Below are 20,260 nucleotides of genomic sequence, written 5' to 3'. Positions count from 1 at the left end.
GTTACACATCACCTTTGAAGATACGGCATTCACCCAGTCAAGACCGGCGCCTCTGCGGGAATCAGGTGAGCGTTACAGGTTTGGGCTGTTTGAATATCAAGTTATGCCATTCGGTTTATGTAATCCTCCAGCGGCTTTCCAATTTTTCATTGATGAGGTTTTTAGAGAATACCTGGATATTCTTGTTGTCGTGTATATCGATGATATTTTGATTTTCTCTTCTGACCTGGATCAACATCAGAAACATGTGCGCTTAGTCTTACAAAAGCTGCGAGAAAACCATTTGTTTGCCAAATTGGAAAAAAGTCAATTCCATACAGATTCTGTGGAGTTTTTAGGTTTTATAATTTCACCTAAGGGTTTAGAAATGAATCCTAAAAAAGTGCAAGCAGTTCTTGAATGGCCCTCTCCTACTAAGGTTAAGGAAATACAAAGTTTCTTAGGGTTTGCCAATTTTTATAGGAGATTTATCGAAGGTTTTTCTCGGCTGGTTGCTCCTATAACGAGACTTTTGAAAAAAGGAGTGAAATTTGACTGGGACCTTGAAGCAGAAAAAGCTTTTCAAGAGTTAAAACAAAGATTTACTTCTAGTCCAATTCTAATTCATCCTGATCTCTCTAAACCTTTTTTTGTGGAGGCGGACGCTTAAAATTTAGCGTTGGGGGCGGTGCTTTCTCAAAGGAATGAAACTACTGGTCAAATACATCCAGTTGCATTCTTTTCTAGGAAGTTTTCTGCCGCTGAAGTGAACTACACAATTGCAGATCGTGAACTATTAGCAATAAAGTCCGCTTTTGAAGAATGGAGACATTTTCTAAAAGGAGCAAGACATACGGTAACGGTCCTTACTGATCACCGAAATTTATTGTTTTTAAAATCTGCAAGAACTTTGTCTCCACGACAACTTCGTTGGTCCTTATTCTTTGCCGATTATGATTTCATTGTGACTTTTAAACCCGGAAGTCAGAACAAAAAAGCTGATGCGTTATCCCGCCAATTTCCTGGTAGTGAGGAGAGAGAGATTCTGGAACCAGAACCTATAATTGCTCCAGAACGTTTTTTGTTAGCCGGAGCCATTAAAGAAATGGATTTTTTGAATGAAGTTCGCCAGAATATGTCCTTGCAGAAGATGGAGGAGTGGGTGAGACTGGATCCAGCCAGAAGTTTGAAAGACAATCTTCCTTTTTTTGATAACAAGCTTTATGTACCTACTGAAGAGTTAAGAGAAAAGGTTTTGAGAAATTGTCATGAATCCATTTTATCAGGACATCCTGGTTTCAGAAAAACTCTGGAATTGGTTCGAAGGAATTTTTGGTGGGAAAAAATTCGCCAAGACACATTGAACTTTGTTAAAACTTGTGTAGTCTGTGCACAAGCAAAAAGTCAAGTTGGGAAGCCGCATGGTTTATTGGAGCCGTTACCTGTTCCTCCTCGTCCTTGGCACACTATTTCTATGGATTTCATTGTTGATCTCCCTCAAGATAAGGGTTGTACTACCATTCTTGTTGTGGTCGATCTTCTTACTAAAGAAGCACATTTTTTACCAATGGAGGGAGAGGTTACCGCGGAAAAACTGGCTCATAGTTTTTTGCAAGGTGTAGTTCGACTACATGGACTCCCAAGTCAAGTTATCTCTGACAGGCGATCTCAATTTATTTCAAAATTCTGGAGGGCCTTCTGTAAGAAACTTGGAGTGGAAGTTAGTTTGACTTCTGGGTATCATCCGGAGAGTAATGGACAAGTGGAGAGAGTAAATCAAGAATTGGAGAAGTTTTTAAGGTGTTATTTACAAGCTAGAGAGGAATGGGTGGATTTGGTATGGTTGGCAGAATTCTCTTACAACAATTGTGGTAAAGATGCTACTTCTATGTCCCCTTTCTTTTTGGGTCGTGGGTCGTGGGTTTCATCCTCGCTTTCTGAGTTTTGAGGTGTTGGAGGATTCTGGGAATCCTAGAGTGGAAGATCGTTTGTTGATAATGAAGAATAACTTGGATAGAGCAAAAAAGGTGCTGGGAGAAAACAAATTGAAATATAAAAGGTGTGCAGATTTGAGAAGGAAGGCTGGTCCTGAATATAAGGTGGGAGACTTAGTTTGGCTTTCTACCCGGTACCTAAAAATTAAGGGGAGGAATAAATTCAGTCCACGATTTGTAGGCCCATTCGAGGTAGAGAGAATCATCAACCCTGTGGCAGTACGATTGAAATTACCCAAGCAATTAAAGGTACATCCTACTTTCCATGTTAGTCTTTTAAAACCAGTTTGTTCAGGAACTAGATTTAGAACACCACCTTCCCCTGTGATTTTGGAGGATTCATCTGAGGAATTTGTGGTTAAACAAATTTTGGATTCCAGGAAAGTGAGGGGAAGGTTGCAGTATTTAATTGATTGGGAGGGATATGGACCTGAGGAACGATCATGGGAAGATTCAGTTGATGTACATGCCCCCCGTTTAGTTGCTAAGTTTCATGCTAAAAATCCACATAAGGTAGGCCCAGAGACTGGGCATTAGGAGGGGGGTACTGTCAGGTTTCCTTCCCCTATTCAGGCTATTTTCCCTTATTCAAGTTTCCTTCTCATTATTTCTCTTTATTTATCCTTTTCAGATTAGCCTTGTGTGGGTGGGAAGTTTTCTATTGTAGTTGGTTTGGCCTTAACTTGCTGATTCAGAATCCTGGTTCTGACCCAAGGCAAAATGGAGTCTCACAGTGACAGCTCTGATTGGTTAGAAGTCACTGCAGAACAACAATGAACATTCTAAACTGTCACTCTGTGCCTTTCATCATCTAAACCCCAGCTGAGAGGACGTGTTTAGTGGCTGCTCCTGCTTTAGACTTGGGCCTGGTGGATTGTATCCTTCAGGCGTTTGCAGTTGAGCGGCTACTTTCTTGGGGGTTTCTGGAGAAGCTATCAGTTGTCAGGAATTCGTTTTTGAAGACAGGAAACTCAGGAGATAAGTGACTTTATTTGTACTGCAACTCTGTTCATCCCAATGACATTTTCTTTGAAAATTCGTGAAAAATTGTCTTTGTACTTGTACTATTGAACTCCCTGAGTGCGCTTGAACGCTATTTGTAAATACGCGTACTACTTGTAATCTGAGAATATCGTTGAACCTTAGCGCGTGCATCTGTTCGTCGCGTGTGAATTCAAGAGCGCGTGTGTTTTCCAGCGCGGGTGCTCCTTAGCGCGAGAATCTGTTCGTCGCGTGTGAACTCAAGAGCGCGTGTGTTTTCTAGCGCGGGTGCTCCTTAGCGCGATAATCTGTTCGTCGCGTGTGAACTCAAGAGCGTGTGAGTTTATAGCGCGTGTGCTTCCTGACGCGATAATCTAATTGCCGCGTGAGAACTTTATTGCGCGTGTGGTTTCTTGCGCGTGTCCTTTTAATCGCGTGTATTCGTTCGCGAGTGAACTCTTTGCGCGTGAATTCTATGTGACGTGGTTAGGCAAGCGCGTGTGTTTTCTGCGCGTGGATTTTGCTTTCCGTGCGTGTGTTCTACAACCAAGGAAGTTTTCAACGTGGAGTTCATCTGTATGGAAATAACCCGCGTGTGAGTTTAACACGTGTTTTTCTTCAAGGATTCACAAACTCAATTGAATTGTAAATAGTTTGAAAAGTTTGAAAGAAAAAGAAAGAATATATAAAGACAATGTAACTGGACAACTAGTGCATTTTGGAAAAGAGACAAAGAACAAAGCTTTCCAGATTTGCCCAAAGTAAGAAGTTGCTGTGAATTTCAAGAGTCTCAAGTAAGAGAAATTTTCAGCTTCTTTACAAGCTTCTCTAAGAAATTTCAAGAGAAGAGCCAGGTATGATTCTTAATTATTAGTTAAGGATTTAAAGTCTTTCCCATTCCTAAGGTTAAGTAAGTAAATAAAGGAATTGTATCTACTTTTCTTATATCCTCTGCAGGTTCAGCTCTGGTTAGCCTTGACGCAGTCTGCCTGGTGTTGTTTTGTTATCCACTTCCCCCTTTCCCTTTGGGGTGTAGTTTACAGAGCTGAATTGAAATCTAGTTCTGGGAATTACATTTCAGGGGGATTGTCGGGGGTTCAGCAGCTTCCGCGGACACAGGACCTCTCAGCCTGACACTGAGTAGCAGGGGTTAGAGTGGGAGTAGTAGTGTGGAGGAGGGAGTAGTAGTGTGGATGAGGAAGTATTGATGTGGAGGAGAGTGTACTAGTGTGAATGAGAGTGTAGTAGTGTGGAGAAGGTAGTGTTAGTGTGAAGGGAATAGTAGTACTAGTAGTGTGAAGGAGGGAGTAGTACAATCAGAGAGAAGGTAGTCATATCAAAGGGTGGAGGCAAGTCCTAGTAGCAGTAGGAGACACTGGATGGGACAGCAGGGAAGTGGGAGAAGATTGGAGAGGTTGGTGGAGTTGAAGAAGTAGAGTAGCAAGGACGGATACAAGATGGAGAGGAGAGAGTGAGCCTGGTAGGTCTGAATCTAACAGAGTGTCTTGTAAGGCACAATTTCACTAATATCCCTACAGAACTCTAACAAATGGATAAAGTAGGGACAGTTAGAACGTCCTGGAGGGAGTTTAATTAGAGGAAGCAATCTGCCTTTAGGTCTTCACAACGAGTATGCTGCAGACTTAGACTGTAATAGTCATTCTTCAGTGTCTACTAACCTGAAGCCAGGCACACCTGGGTTAGTGAGAAGGTGCTAAACAAGGAAAGAGAGTGACAGAGGCACTAGGGCCCATAGAAATGTTAATAAAAACCCTTGAACAGTTTTGGATCAATTGCATTTTTGAAATTCTGCAGGAGGCATGGGGCTGGGCCGAAGGTGAAAAGTAGAGAATGTAGGAGGATGAGGTTGTTCAATCCGAGGAACCCGACATGAGCACAGGCATGGAGTAGGTGAAAGCTAAAGGCAAGGTAGATGAAACGGCCTGGGCACACAATGGAGCATAAGGATGGAGCTGCTGATGCAGAGACTGGCTGATCAGCAGAATAGTAAATGTGGATGGGTACCAATTGGGCTGAACTGATGATTCAGTATCCAGTCTTTGTATAAACCAATTTTCACCAAGGATTTATTTACCACACATTTGTTTTGCTTTTTTGCTGCAAAATGTAGATTGTTGGTTTGGCTGAGGCCATATTGAATGTGGCGAGGTAGAGTGGCTGGGTTGATGTGGGAGAAAAGCAAGAATACAGCTGAGTGTGTTTTGCCAAAATCATTAATGCGAGGGATACTGAACAATGAACTATAGGGTTCAGAGGGGTGCACCCTTGTGCCCTGAAATTACTTGAACATTTATTAAACTGAAGTGGATCAAAACATTAACTGGATTATCCGATGTTTTCCTTGTCATCAGTCACTGTACTTTGTGGGCTAAGCTGGCATCTTTAACTTTTTTGTTTTCTCCATGATTGATTATGTTACTGTGTTAAATGCATTTATTTATCACCAGTACGGATTCATTGACAGTTTTGTATCCTAACTGAAAGTGATTGTACATTTTTATGCTCATTACTATACAGAAAACATTTCCTGCTACTGTATCTAATGGAATCCCTGAAGATGCAGTGGTTGCAACCTCGGGTAAGGTTTTGAAAGCAAGCTGGATCAGTGCTTGGAAAGGTTCTGATATTTTCCTAGAAATAGAACTTGTGTGTACCAACAGGATTGTCCTGAACTGGATAGCTGGGCACCAGAAAATGGTGGATGCCAATAATCTTTCAGAACACAGTAAGTTGAGGTCTCAACATTTAAATTTGCCTTTTTCTGAATCAACTGGAAAGCAGATCAGACTTGGAAAATATATAGCCAGCCACACTTGATAGATTTTAACTCTTCCTTCAGCTATGCTATGAATCTGTGCTTCTCGCCTATGATCAAGAAGATCATTTTATCAAGAGCTTTAGCATCATTCTAGGCCACCCCATCTTTGACTTTCTGACTAACTTACTCTTCCTACTAATCACCTGCTCTCTTTATCTTTCTATACTACCTAGCCTTCCGTTTCCTTTATATCTCTTCCCTATCACCTCTCACTCTTGTTTTGTGCTTCTAAAATCAAGGAACCTACTGAAAACTGAGGGTAATTAAAAGTGCCTGAAAAGGCATGCAAATTCACTGTATGATGTGAGAAAAAAGTGAGGTGAAACAAAGACAAAACAAGAGATGTCCAAAAAAAAACCTGGAAGTAGGAAAAGAGTAAAATCTAGAAAAGAAAACAAACTTAATGAATTCAGAAATTCAGGGGTACGAGGCAAGGTTGCATGTTATCTCCTTTTCTTTTCAATCAAGCGCTAGAACCATTATTAGCTTACATCAGGCAAGAACAGAGCCTCAGAGGTTTGAGAGTGAGGCTTAGAGAAAGTAAGGTTCTTGCTTATGCAGATGATATTACCATAATTTTGCCAAATCCGGGAGAAGGATGTCCTATTTTGAACAGTCTGTTTGAGGAGGTAGGATTACTATCAGGACACACAATTAATTGGGGGAAAACGGTGGTATTTCCAATCAAAGAGACCCCAATATGTAACCAACTGGCAGATTGGAATTGTAAGTGGGAAAATCTAAGTGTGAAATATTTAGGAATCTATCTTATTTCTAACATGAAGAACATTGTAGACTATAACGTGAGTAAACTAATAAGAGGTGCTTCATAGGGACTACCGAAGATGGGGACGTATTACCTTGAGCGTTTGGGCAAAATGATGCTACTGCCCAAAGCATTATATGTTATACAGTCGCTTCCTCTGAGATTTACCAAAAAGGTGCTTAAAAGCATTGATGAAATGTTTCAAGAATGCTTATGGGGTACGGGGAAGAGGCCGAAAAATCCCACGTTACATTATGATTCATGGTGTTTAGGAAGGGGGTTTTGGATACCCAATCCTTGAGAACTATCACAGGTGATGCTTGTTGAAAAAATCAGCCAATTACTTTGTGCAAGAAGGAGGATTAGAACCATTGTGTGTAATGATAGAAAGGGAAAAGGAAGAGCCCTGTCAGGTAGGAGGTTTATACTCATTTGGCAAAATGCCCAGGCGGGCATCACATTTGCAGCCAATTGTAGCTACAAAGGATGCATTAACATCGTGGATATTGGGATGCAGGCAATGTTTGTTTATCTATAAGGAAGAATCAATCTGGTATAATCCAGGGTTACAGGTAGATAAAAGAATGTTGAATTGGCGTAGCTGGGTTAACAAAGGTATCTTGAAAATTGGGGACATCTGGCAAGAAGGGGGGGTGGTGCTCTTTGGGGGACTTGTAGAGAAGTATGGTCTGAGTAAGAGGGAGATTGGAAGATATAGGGTCCTGGAGAATTTGGTATTTGAAAAACAGCGGATGATGAATGCACCAATGTTGCAGAAACCGAAGATCTGTGATCTATTGGATGCAATGCCGTGAATGGTGTCAGGTTTTCTTAAATTCATGCCAATGGAAGGTCATTTGCTTGATTCATGGGAGAAATTATGGCAGACTTGGGTTGATGAGTTAGGTAGAAATATATCTGTGAAGGAGTGGGAGGGATTTTGGAAAGTTCCTGTTAGAGCAAGGATGGATTTAAATGTACACTACATCCATTAAAGGATATAAGGCCACCTCTACTGGTCTCTGGTGCAAATTAATGTATCGGGCTTGGCTGATAATGATAAATGTTGGGGATGTCAGAGAGAGAAAGGCTCATTGCTGCACATGTTGTGGATTGTGATAAGAGGGTGGACTTCTGTAAGGATGTGCTTGATAGACTAGATACAGTCTGCAACATTTCATTCCCACGAAATCCGTCTGCAGTGATTCTGTTGTCACCAAAGGTAGATGCGGCATAGAGTGTGGGACCTCATGCTGGATTAACAAAGCTCTCCTTGTGGCAACCAAACAAATCCAGAGGGTGTGGAAAACAAGAGAGAAACCGCATGCAGAGGGCTGGTTATCAGACATGCAAATACTTTCAAACTTTGAAAAATGAATGTTTCATAGGCAGCAAAGAGGGGAAATGTATCTGGAGCTATGGGGGACCTTCAATGAATTGTATAGATTAGTGCAGATTAGAGTATTTAGTAATTGAATATATATGTGTTAGTCAGGATGGGGGGATTGTTATGCAGATGTGTGTTAGTTTTATGATTTGTCTGTTTTGTCTGTATGTTTTGTATATTATTCTCTGTTACCGTAAATTGGTAGGGTTTTGGGTTGTTAATAGAATTTGTAAGTCTAAGTTAGTTCTCTTTTAATTTTAGTATGTGATAAATTAGACACAATGTATTCTATTTGTATTGAAATTGTAACAATTCAAAACCAGTATACTGTTTTGAATTTGCTGTGTTGTTTGTTTCATGCAAAAATTAAATAAAGAGTTTAGAAAAAAGAAATTAATTTTTAAAGATACCCAAAAGACATGCAGAAAAGGATTATTTGAAATATAACCCAAAGAAGCAAAGCAATGTGTGCGCCCGTTGCTCACTACCAGCGAGTGTTACAAAAACAATGGCCTGGTGAGCGTTGGGCTCCCTTGATCTTGGTGGTGTGAGATGCAGAGCTCATAATCTATTTCACTCCCTCTTTCTCTGGCCCTCTCCTTTTTTATGGCTGTTTACAGTCAAGAGATGCAAATATTTTTTGACGGTTGCTTGTAATGAGGCTGAGAAAGCTGAATTATGACATTGTGATCTCCAAGTCATCCCTTGAATTCTTAAGGAAATCAGTTTTGGTTTAAAGGTGCCCTTTGTCACCTCTGCAGCAGGCAGTGGTACCCTTGACCCACCTGAGTGCAAATGCAGAGGTCAATGTTCCCACCTGATAGTAGATGCTGGTTTCAGGAGTCAAAGTCACATGAGTTCCTTTCTCTCCTAGATGGGCTGGCTTCGAGAACTCCCACTTGGAGGAAGTAATGTGGTCATCATCTCGGTGGTAGGTCAGCTGGAAGCGTTCTTGAAGTATCAGGAAGATTCGCTCTGCCACATCGTCATTGGCCAGCTTATTTCTGTTTCTGTGGAATCGCTCAGTAATTTTCTATTGAAAAGAACAAGAGAGATGTAAAGGACAGAAGAGGAGGAGAGAAACAAGTGTGATATAAACAGTATTTGTTAACCCTTGTAGGAGAAACATTAACAATTGAGGCAGTGAATTATATGTTGCATTGGAATAAGGCAATCAGATTGGGAAAAAGTACATTTGATCAAATGGGGGATGTGTAGAGTGCACATAAAATACCCACATAGGCGAATACAAGGAAATTGTATGAAGCTATGCTGTCTGAAGCTACGCACCCTATGGGAGTCAGCTCGCCATCCATACATCTATATCCTTCTATGGCTGGTTAACAAGCAGTTGTAGTAGGAATAGATCAACCTTTTAAAAACAACTATGTTTTTGACTTTGGGTGGCATACCATAACAATCATTGCAAGATGAAGGTTACATGCTGAGGTCAGGCTGAGGTTACTGCCTACTAGGTGAAGAGGTTGAATGCACTTGGTGAACAGGCAGGTAATGATTGCTTGATAACAATTAGTTAGTATGGGGGCATCATCAGAGAAGACGCTCTATATTTTACAGCTAGGTTGGCACATGCCTGATCTTGGCTCCTTCATTTTTCTTCCAGACCTCATCATCTGCTACCCCCAAATAAATACAGCATTACCAAAATGAGAATTACCATTCTGATACCCCCACTACTCAACCTCTATCAGCGCCACCAAACTTATCTAAGTACCACTATATTTTATTTTATTTGCATTTTTAAAGCGCTCACACAGCCCATGGGCATTAAGGCGCTGTTACAGGAATTGTTTGTTTTAGTTGCAGAGTTGTTTGTCTTAGTTGTGTACTTATAACGCGCTTAAAAACCCAGAGGTTTCTAAGCGCGGACCCGGGATCGAACCTGTATTGCTTCGTGTTGTCTTGCTTCCACGGCAAGCACTTTGCCGCTGATGAACCCTCTCGGGACAATATATTGTTGGTATGGAGTACTAGACTCGCTCTGTTAGCACACAGCGCGTTGTGACCATAGTAAGGTGAAAGGGGCTATACAAATGATGCATTACATTACATTACACTCTCTCCTTGCACTTCAGTACCACTTCCCTTATACTATCATGACTCATCTATGTTCCCCAGCACCACTTATCGACAACCTCCACTAACACCTCTCGACCTCAACCACCCTACAACACTCTTACTCTTCTACTCTGTCTCATCCACCAGTAGCACCACTGTTTCTCATTTGCAATTGCACCACTTAGCCTCAAACATCCCAGAACATTTCAGCCTCAGGCATCCCAGCATCACTCAACCTTAAAACTCTACCAGCACCAGATGAAAATTCAAGAGTAGCCCTGTTGCTGTGAAACCTCAAAAACACAATCACATTACAACCATCAGCCAAAGTACTCCCACAAAAAGATAACCTGTTTGTTTCAGTGTTAATAGCCTGACCCACATAAACAAGCCCACAATATTCCTCAATGTTAGATTGGATATAAGACACAACTAAGAAACCTATCTATTTTACACCTGACGCAAAACATCATCCCAACTGACGTAGTACCAGAGAAATAAAAGTTAGCTTCCTCTAGCACTGATCATCCAATAGATGTATTTCCTTCATGTTCATTAATGTAAAATGTCTTCCTGGATACCAATTTATAAAGTGTCAATTTAACTTGAATGATGAAGCCCCCAGCCTGACACTGGAGGCCTTGAGGCTGGTGACCGAGGGCGCCAGATATCTCCCCAAGCTAGCAAATGATGAACCTGAGTGGCAGTGTAGGGCGGATCCCCTACTCACACTCCTTGGGTTCCGGCAATGTAGCAGGGGACACTCACATGAGAGTGCCAAACAGATGCCCCTCCCCAAGTGAAAGAGCATGAAGCCGCAGAGAAGACAAACAAATACATAGTATCATGTATGTATGCATTCCGAATTAATTATACCCCGGGAATATTTGTGGGAACACCACTGTTACTGTTGCAAGAGATTCAGTGTTAGAAATGGAACCCCAAAGCAAGACTCCAAGGCTCCTCCAGAGTCCCAAGTCCCCATATGGGATACAATATTGCCGGATCACGGGCGTTCAACAGCATTTTCTGGTGCGAGTAAAGTAAACTCACCAAGCAAGTGTCTGCTGCCATAAGGATCTGAGAAAAAGGAACCATCTTGAATCTGTCCTTTCTGAAGAACTTGTTCAAGTGTCTCAGTTCCAAGATGGTTCACAGTCCTCCTTCTTGATTGGGAAAAAGAAAATGGTTGAAGTACCAACCTTGATATTGTTTCGGTACAGGTACCATTTCCACAGCACCTTTCTCCAGCAGAGAGAGAATCTCCTGCAGAAGGAGCGGGTCTGGTTCCCAAAGAGATTGCTTGCTTGTGGGAGAATCTGGGAGCCATTTTAGAAATGGGAGACAGTAACTGTCTGAATGTCAGGACTCACCCTGCGTTTGGCGGCCGTCTGTGGCATCATGCCCCAATGGGGGGATGGCGCATTCCATGGCGTTTGGTGAAGCGGGCGGTTCGGCCCTGGTGCCGGCGGGCCATCATGGCGCCTCTTCCTGTTTTTGCCCGCAGAGCGTGCTGCAACGGGCATGCAGTGCCGGTAGTACACCTTCACGCTTCTTCTCACACCGGGTGCACTACACTTTTCAGTGACAACTGCAGTACGGCATGTGACCTTGATGCGCACACGTCGCAGCGTGCTATCCGGAATTGCTGGCATAAAAGGAGCCGGCAACAATGAGCCTACACTCCTGAACTGTTTTTTTTTCATCCCGCAGTGTGTGGCGGTCTGGTACTCTTTTGATCTGCTTTTTCCTGTGCATTTTACCTCAGCTTTGTTTCTTTTCAATTGGCCTGCATTTCCCTTTGTCTGGTTGCTGTCTGAATTCCCTACAACCTGTGCTGTGTGTTTGGAACTGCCTTTTGATTCTCCTTGTTTGTTGTGACGATTTGGAACTTTGGGTAACCCCGATTTTGACCATCTTTGCCTTGTCCATCGGATTGCTTACAGATTTTCCTGAACTATTGTGTCATCATTGGAGACTCCGCCTGTCTATTGCGCCCTGGTCCTACTCCTTTCGATACCTTCTGGATTTCCCCTTCGCTCTCTCTTTAGTTTCCATCCTTGCGCCATCCAGGTCAGGGCCCTGAGTTTCATCTTGGGACTTTGGCGTCACTGTCATCCACGGCGGGCGGGCACCTCTGGCCGATAGACACATACCATCTGGTGGGAATACACATAGGTGTAATAGTCATTTACCATTAGGAATCAGTTAGGAGTGGTACTAGAGGGGGGTGCTGGTTTATGGCCAGCATCGCGGTCTGCTTATTTCCATAACCCTATGTTTTTTTTCTGCCTTCCTTCCCCTGTAGTGCTTGCTGATTCTTGGTGTGTTCCTGCCTTTTCGCCTGAGCCCGGGCCCCCAGTTACATTTGGTCCTGCGGGTGGCGTTCTCATGAGAAAACTCTCCCTAGATTGGGGCCCACTACCCTCCTGTTAATTGAAGAGGGGCAGTAGCGACTGCGGAGGCTGCAGACTTCATGACACATCCAAAGTAATGTAGCGCCATTCTTCCAGATGCTGAGTCAACCTGCCAACAACCGATGTTGTGCATAAAGCGCTCAGAGAGGTTTTGAGGCTGTGGTAGAAGGCAATAAGGAGGTAACTGCCGGAGCTATCCTTTCTCCATGGCCCCTAGAGCCAGATGGAAATCTCCTTTGCCCTCTTTGGGCAGGTTGACCTCTACCTCTTTGTCCAAAAGAAGAGTAGCTGAGAAAGGAACGCCCTCTCCAAGCCTGTGAAGGCAGCTGCTGCTGCTGTTGAGGTTTACGGATGGCTGCTCCTAGAGATTTTGCAGCCGACTTAGAAGCCTGAAGCTTCTCTATGCTATCATTAACCTTTGCCCCAAAAAGGTTAGACCCATCAAATGGCATGTCCAGAAGTCTTGACTGGACATCAGGAGCAAATCCAGATTTGCACAGCCATGCATATTTCCTGATGACTACACTCGAGACCACGGAGCGACCAACGCAGTCTGATGCACCGAACCCTGATTGGAGTGATTGACATGCTGCTTCCTTACCATCACTAATGATGCTGTGGAAACCATCCCTTATTTCCCTCTCAGGAATGTTATCAGCTGCTTGTGAAATTACATTCCAAGGTGTGAATGTGCACTTTGCTATGTCGAAAGACGCATTAATGGCCTTAAGGGCCGTACTCCCAGCTCAGAACAACCTTTTGGCTAACATATCATATTTCATGTCATGCCTATCAAGTGGGATGGATGGATATGCAGCTGCCTAAGCAGTGGAGTGCTCCTGATGTCTGTACCATGAGCTCTCAGGAGAGATACATTCATGATCAATAGCTGATAGTCTATATTTTTTAACAAATTCCTTATTGAAAGCAGGAATGGTATCAGGCTTTTTTCCAGTTTTCCAAGATGGTGTTCTTAAATGCTGAATGGAAAGGCAGCACAGGTGCTTTGGGAGGGCCTTTGACAAGGATATCCATGAGATCATCTTGTACTATGTCCTTTGCAGGACCTCCCAACCCAATTACACAGTTTTCACCAGAGTTCTCGATCGTATCCGATGTCGACGTTGACAGCTTCAATGGCGATGACTTACTTGGAACGAGAGGATATTGTAGTCTTTGGCTTCGATTCTCCCCCTGCGGTCGACACTGTCAATGCTACTCGAGTAGGCATCTAAGAGGCCTTTCCAACCCAGGTTTCTGGGTGTGCGAGCCGAAGCCTTCGGCGATTCCCTGTGGGCTTTTGAAGGCGCAGTGCAATGAGTAGCCCTTTTGGCTATTTTGAGGGACCAGGAGGGGCCGCCTTCGAAAAGACAACCATCATTTGCTGATTGAACGTATCCCAATCAGTTGCTGAGGCAAACATATCTGGGAAACGTACCCATCTCTTGTCAGGTGAGGAGTCAGAAGACGAAGAACAATGGTGTCTCTTCTTTGATGTCCAGAAGGAATGTTATCATATTATGTTATATTATGTCCTTCGAGAAGACAAAGATGAAGAATTACACAAATCGCTCCTAGACCTCGACTGCTTAGAATGTTTGGAGCGTTTTTTAGACCTTTCAGCCTTGTGGGTTTGCATGGAGCCCTATACATTTCCAGAGGGGGATTGGCATGACAACCTCATCAAGTCTTTGTGGGGGCCTACCTGGATGATATTGTAATTTATAGTACCACCTGGCCAACCCTATGCAACACTTATATTTTGTTGGCCAAAACCTTTAAAAGCTGGCCTCATGGCCTCATAGCCAGTGTGGGGATGTACCATCTGGCCATGTCATATGTAAAAAAGCTTTGGTTCCACGCTGAAATGGGTGTGATGCAACCCCAGGTGGCCAAGGTGCAATGCAGCCAAAATATCCCGAAAATGGAGTTGTGAGCAAGTTGGAGATAGTTGTGAAGAATCATGTGGTGATTTGAGAGAGGAGGTTGGAGGCCAGGGGTGGTGGTGTGGGGGAGAGGAGGCTGGTTGTATACAGATGAAGGTTGGTGGGGTACTCCATGAGGTTGTTGTAGCATAGCAGGAGGTTGGTGGAGGGCAACAGGAGGTTTGTGAAGTATTGCACAAAGTTGGTCGAATCCATCTGAATGTTGGTGGAAAAGAACAGCAGATGGGTGAAGAAGATCGGGAGGCTGGTTGGAAACACCCTAGGGAGAGGGAACCTTGATGCCTGATAGTAAGACTGGGTACAAGGGGGTTTGGTTGGTCCAAGGCACAGGCTAAAAGTGGGAAGAGGAATCAGTTCAGAACACGGAGCACAGAGGAGGTATAGACAATTTGAGAAAAAGGGAGACATCAGGATCCCAGGTGAGGGATGTGACAAGATCCATAATATTGCATGATTGGAGACGGCAGGGGCGGCAGGGTTGTGCACTCAGCTTTCTCCCAGGAAGAAACTGTTGCTATATCACTAATATTTGGGAGGAGAAAAGTAGGTGTGCCCAGACAACTAGAAGCTGAGGAAGATTGTCCAACATGGTTCAGACAGAATTCCTTAAAAACCTACAATGGGCATTTAAGGAGGTGAAGGGTATGGGATACCAATACACTTGGGACTAAGACTGAGAGACCAAAACCCCTAAAAAAGCTAAACGAGGGTGGAGGTGGTGAGACTCTCTCACAACAGAGACCTTTTGGTTGCAACTATCTTTATTTTTCCCAATTTGATTTTCCTGGTGGTTTTGTGTAAATAAAGTTCTCAAAACAAATTTCTGTGTCTTGTCTGTGCTTCCCATTCGCCCATATGAAACTTGATAAAACCTTTTTTGCCTTTAGCAAAAGAACAAGATTAGTCCTGAAACATGTAAAATAAAATAATATTGTACATTTAAAAGTCAAAGCTCACGCTAAAAATGACTATATTTACAATAATAAAATATGTTGGGCTTACTATGAATGTTAGAAGCCGTGTCGATTTACCAGTATAAAAAGCTCCCAATGGGTTTGATGAACTTGATATTTTAGGGCACACAAAAGTAATAAGGATGCTAATCCTGGCTTATCTGATAGTGTTCAGTCTCCAGCGAGAAGCCTGGTGAAAACTGTTCATAAAGTTCAACTGTGCAGAAGGGGAAAGTGGTCGAAATGCCATGGATATGCAGCTAAGATTATCTCCAAAACCGAAGGGCATCATGTTATTAGTGTTAACTGTTGGCAATAGGCGGGCGATCTTACCTCTATCTGGGATGCATACTCCCTGATAGAAAGATAACTTTTTACCCTCTTTGTGAATATTGGGCAAACGTTGTAGAAAATGAAAGCCATCAAAGCCTCCATTTTTTAAAGCCATTCTCACAAAAGCTATTAACAAGAGCCACTTTTTTAATGTTCCGTTATGTTATTTGTTTACCTGATGGGGCATCCGAGTACTAGTATCTTGGAATGAGAACAGCAGAAGGAAATCTCGCACTTACTTGACCAAATTTGGTGTACAAGAAGGTTTGAAATGTATTCCTAAAAACGAGATAGAAGAGAATCAAGACATTCCAATACATGCTATCTAGGCAGGAGACAAATCTCCAACCTGAACCAGTGAGGTTGACTTTCAGGTTTCACATGTAAGGGAATTAGATGAGCAGTAGGGCTACACTATTCACAGTGTCTTAAAGAGAACTTGGTTCTGCCCCTGTAGCCATTGCCGGGAATGTAGAGTGTCTGTGATGGAGATCTGATGTAGCCTGTTCAGCTGTATCTTGTCTGCATCATTTGCCACTCCTTCTAACCTTGGTAGTGCATATTTGGTACTTCCAAGATCTGTGTTGGCACAATCCAGCATGCATGTTACAAAAGCCAACACTGCAGTTGTATGTGGAGATTTAGCCAGGTATCTGTACAGTCGTCTAACTTTTCTGGACCACTTTTCTGAAATGGGCTTTAAAGGAGAGATTATGGACTGCTGCATTGGGTGAGGATGTAGGGCCAAATGTATTCACCCAATAATTGGGAGTCCATGTCTGTGGGAAGTTTCCAACTAGAAGAGTTGCTGTTTTGCTGGGGTTCAGTACCAGAAGACTGGTTGTCATTTAACAGTAAATGTGATACAGGAGTTTTTGTAAAGACTTTGGTTCCGTTTTTTTGGAAACATGACATTTAAAGAATATTTGCATGTCATCTGCCTAGCTCTAAAAACCTAAATCATATAATCATATGATGTGAATTAGGGGAAACATGTAAATAATAAAGAATAGTAGGGACAAAGCTGGAGAAATTGTTGTGGAACTCCACAAGTAGTAATGTACAGGGAGTAGTGTGGAAGAGCCACTGCCTCAGAACTATTAGATAAATATGAGTGGCAACACGCTAGAGCAGATCCACCAATCCCTACTCAGATTCTGCACTTTGATTTCCTTTTGGCAATTGCTTACCAATCTTCCCAAGACCTTACAGGGTTCGAAGAGATAAGGACGATCTCCGTTATGAAGAAAACATGATCCACATATATCCGGACTTCTAAACCAACGTGCAAATGCAAAGGAGATCATATGAAGGAGTGAAAAAACAGCTACGAATGCAAAATGTGCCCTATGCCCTAATCTTCCCGGCAAAAATGAGAATACAACATGGGGGAGGCGCTCATTTCTTCGAGAATCCAACAGATGCCATGTCATATGTAGAGGCTTCCATTCCAATACCAACTGGAGATCGAACAGCAAACCAAAATGCGAATCCATAACCAAGAGGCAAGCGGCGAGACTAGACCAGGCTATGGCTTGAACACCTCCCATACGGTGAGAAATTATTAACATTGGAAAACATGAAATAGTGGCGAACTGAACTAAAATGTTACTGGTTTGTTCTCTGGGCTGTGAGGCTTGGCCTAGAGCGCGCCAGATGGCTGCAATTAGTGACCCTCAGGAAAGTTCCACATGTTCAGGGGATTGTTTACTTCGGGGCAGCATTGTCATGTTGGGGTTGATGATGAGGGTGGGGGTTTAAAACGTCACATGACTAAACGGGAAGAGCGGGAGGGGGGAAAAGTTGGGGAATGGGACTCAGCTAGAGAAGTCTCAAAAGTAAAAATATGTGGTGACATTGCAACGCATGGAATTCTCCTGAAGAGCAGCAAGGCCAAATACATGAACTGGAAATACGGATATGGCTAACACTGTTAAGGTAGCCGTAGGGCTCCGATTGAAACTGCTTTCTTGGAAAGTCCGGGGTCTGAACAACCGAATCAAATTGAGGAAAGTGGGAGCCTATATTACTCGGCACCAACCTCATATAGTCATGCTACAGGAAACACATGCGCTCCAGAAGGTCAATGCTGAGTTTTTGAGGGGGTGGGGCTCTCACAGGTATTGCACGGAGTACTCCTCACAAGCAAGAGGAGTACTAACCCTGATACACCCAACCGTTGGGTTTCAGTTTGAGAGGAGTAAAATAGACCCACTGGGTCGGTATGTTATACTTTGGGGCAACATTAAGGGTACAGCAATTATCTTCATTAATACATATGGTCCAAATATAGATGACCCTGAATTCTACATAAATGTACTACATGAGATTGGTGTTTGTGGGGACGAGCAAATAGTGTGGGGAGGAGATTTTAATACTATTTTAGATAAGGAACTAGATCGTTCAACCTCCACACATAGGAACCCCTCGAGAGCAGCCAGCACTTTGCAACAAATCATCTTACAGCTACAACTAGTGGATGCCTGGAGAACACTCCACCCCCTTAGGCGACAGTATTCCTTCTACTCCTCGGTGCATGACACTGAATCCCGCATTGACTATTGGCTGGTGTCGGCGTCTCTCGTGCACCAAATTAATGGAAGCAAAATGTTTCCCCGCACCCTTTCCGATCATTCTCCCATAGAGTTAGACATGACACTGAAAAGCGCTAAACACCCGGCCAGGAGATGGAGAATGCCTTCCGACATTTTTAAGGACCCGGGGGTGGTGGAGGAACTACATACTGAAGTTGAATTCTTTTTTGAGGCCAACAAGGGTTCGGTGGATAGCCCCTCGATGCTATGGGAAACATTCAAGGTGTGGGTTAGGCGTATCCTGATCTCCAAGTCTACGGGGCTACTGAAAACTGTTAGGAAAGAACTGGAGGAGGTTGAGAAGCGGCTGGGAGAACTAGGGCAACAATACACATCCTTGCATGAGGATAACACCCTTGCAGAAATTAATAACAACCTACAAGAATTCAATAAACTAGCAAATAGGGACCTGCTATACATGGCCACTCCAGCCAGAGCACGCCGATATGGCGAAGGGAACAAAGGGGGGCGCACACCAGCTAACCTGTTGAAAGTTGACAGGGGCCGCACCCTGATTTCCAGTATAATAGGGAGAGAAGGCACAGTACAAACAAATGAGGAGAATATCAATGAGGAATTTGCCCTTTTCTATAAAGAGCTCTACGCCAATCATGACTTAAAAAACCCCAGGGATGTCCAACTTTACTTAGATGGTATAACGCTTCCAAAATTGACCGATGAAAATAAACTACAGCTAGACCAACCCCTTACGATTGAGGAAATTAAGGAAGCAATTAAATCATTGGCTAACGGTAAAGCTCCCGGTTCAGATGGTCTGGGAATTGAACTGTACAAAGAGCTAAGCGAAGAACTTGCCCCGATATTGTTGTCTATGTGGGAGGAGGCCACAGAGATAGGAACACTTCCACCATCCATGAGAGAGGCTATAATCACAGTGCTCCTTAAACCCATACGTCCCCGCAACGAGATGTCCTCGTATAGGCCTCTATCTCTTATAAATTGCGATGCTAAGATATTCGCGAAGATCCTGGCTAACAGGCTCCTGCCACACATGCCAGTGCTAGTACACCCCGATCAATGTGGATTCATTCCCACTAGATCTACAGCGCTCAATCTACGCAGGCTGTTCGGCGTAATGGCCCAAATCAAACCGGAGGCCCGGGCGGTGGCTGTATCCCTAGATGCCGAAAAGGCGTTCGACTCTGTATCATGGGCATACCTGTTCATGTGCTGGGCAAATTCGGGCTGGGGCCCAGCTTCTTGAATTATGTAAGGGTATTGTACACTAACCCGGGGGCCAGGGTATTGACTAACCACACTATGTCTGATTGGTTTGAGTTGAAGAGGGGCACTAGACAGGGCTGCCCATTCTCCCCCATATTGTTTGCTCTCACTATGGAGCCAGCGGCGGCGGCAATTAGAGAACATCAGGAACAGAGAGGTATAAGGATGGCGGGCCTCACTCAATCGATATCCCTGTACGCTGATGACACCCTATTATACATTAGAGAGCCTGACACACATCTGGGCCCAGTAGTGGAGGAAATGCACAAATTTGCATCATACTCAGGATACAAGACAAATCGATCTAAGTCTGAAATTTTCCCCTTGACCCCCGCTACCAATTGCCCAAACAACAAACTTGGGTTAAAGTGGTCCCCGGACAAGATCAGATATTTAGGGGTTATGGTTACTGGAGATAGAACATCTCTATTCTTGAACAACCATGATCCCCTGCTGTCTACTATTGCCACTAAACTCCGATTCTGGGCCAAACTCCCCGTATCACTAATAGGTCGGGTAGCTATATTAAAAATGATCATACTCTCTAAGCTGCTGTATATATTTACCAACATCCCGATCTGGCCTGGTAGAAGATTTTTTGACACGCTCAGGTCCCTGGTGGTAGAATTTATCTGGAGCGGGGGGACGCCCAGGATGAAATGGGAGAAAACGGTAGAACCATACAATAAAGGTGGCATAGTGGCTCCCGGTTTTGAATTATATTATCTGGTTGCACAGGCCCAGTTT

General features: G+C 43.5%; 1 protein-coding gene across 1 annotated transcript in view; it reads right to left on the bottom strand.

Moving 5' to 3' along the window:
- DRC7 (dynein regulatory complex subunit 7) overlaps nucleotides 1–20,260 on the bottom strand; it is an 862,568-nt gene that overhangs the window by 159,068 nt on the left and 683,240 nt on the right. The window contains exon 13 of the mRNA XM_069654252.1: nucleotides 8,764–8,979. Within this exon, the coding sequence (XP_069510353.1) occupies nucleotides 8,764–8,979 (216 nt within the window). The remainder of the gene's footprint in view (nucleotides 1–8,763; nucleotides 8,980–20,260) is intronic.

This window comes from Ambystoma mexicanum, chromosome 1p (assembly GCF_040938575.1).
Source record: "Ambystoma mexicanum isolate Mex_15411 chromosome 1p, UKY_AmexF1_1, whole genome shotgun sequence".
Taxonomy (NCBI): domain Eukaryota; kingdom Metazoa; phylum Chordata; class Amphibia; order Caudata; family Ambystomatidae; genus Ambystoma; species Ambystoma mexicanum.
The sequence above is the reverse complement of the archived record's forward strand: the minus strand, read 5'-3'. Positions and strand labels throughout refer to the sequence as shown.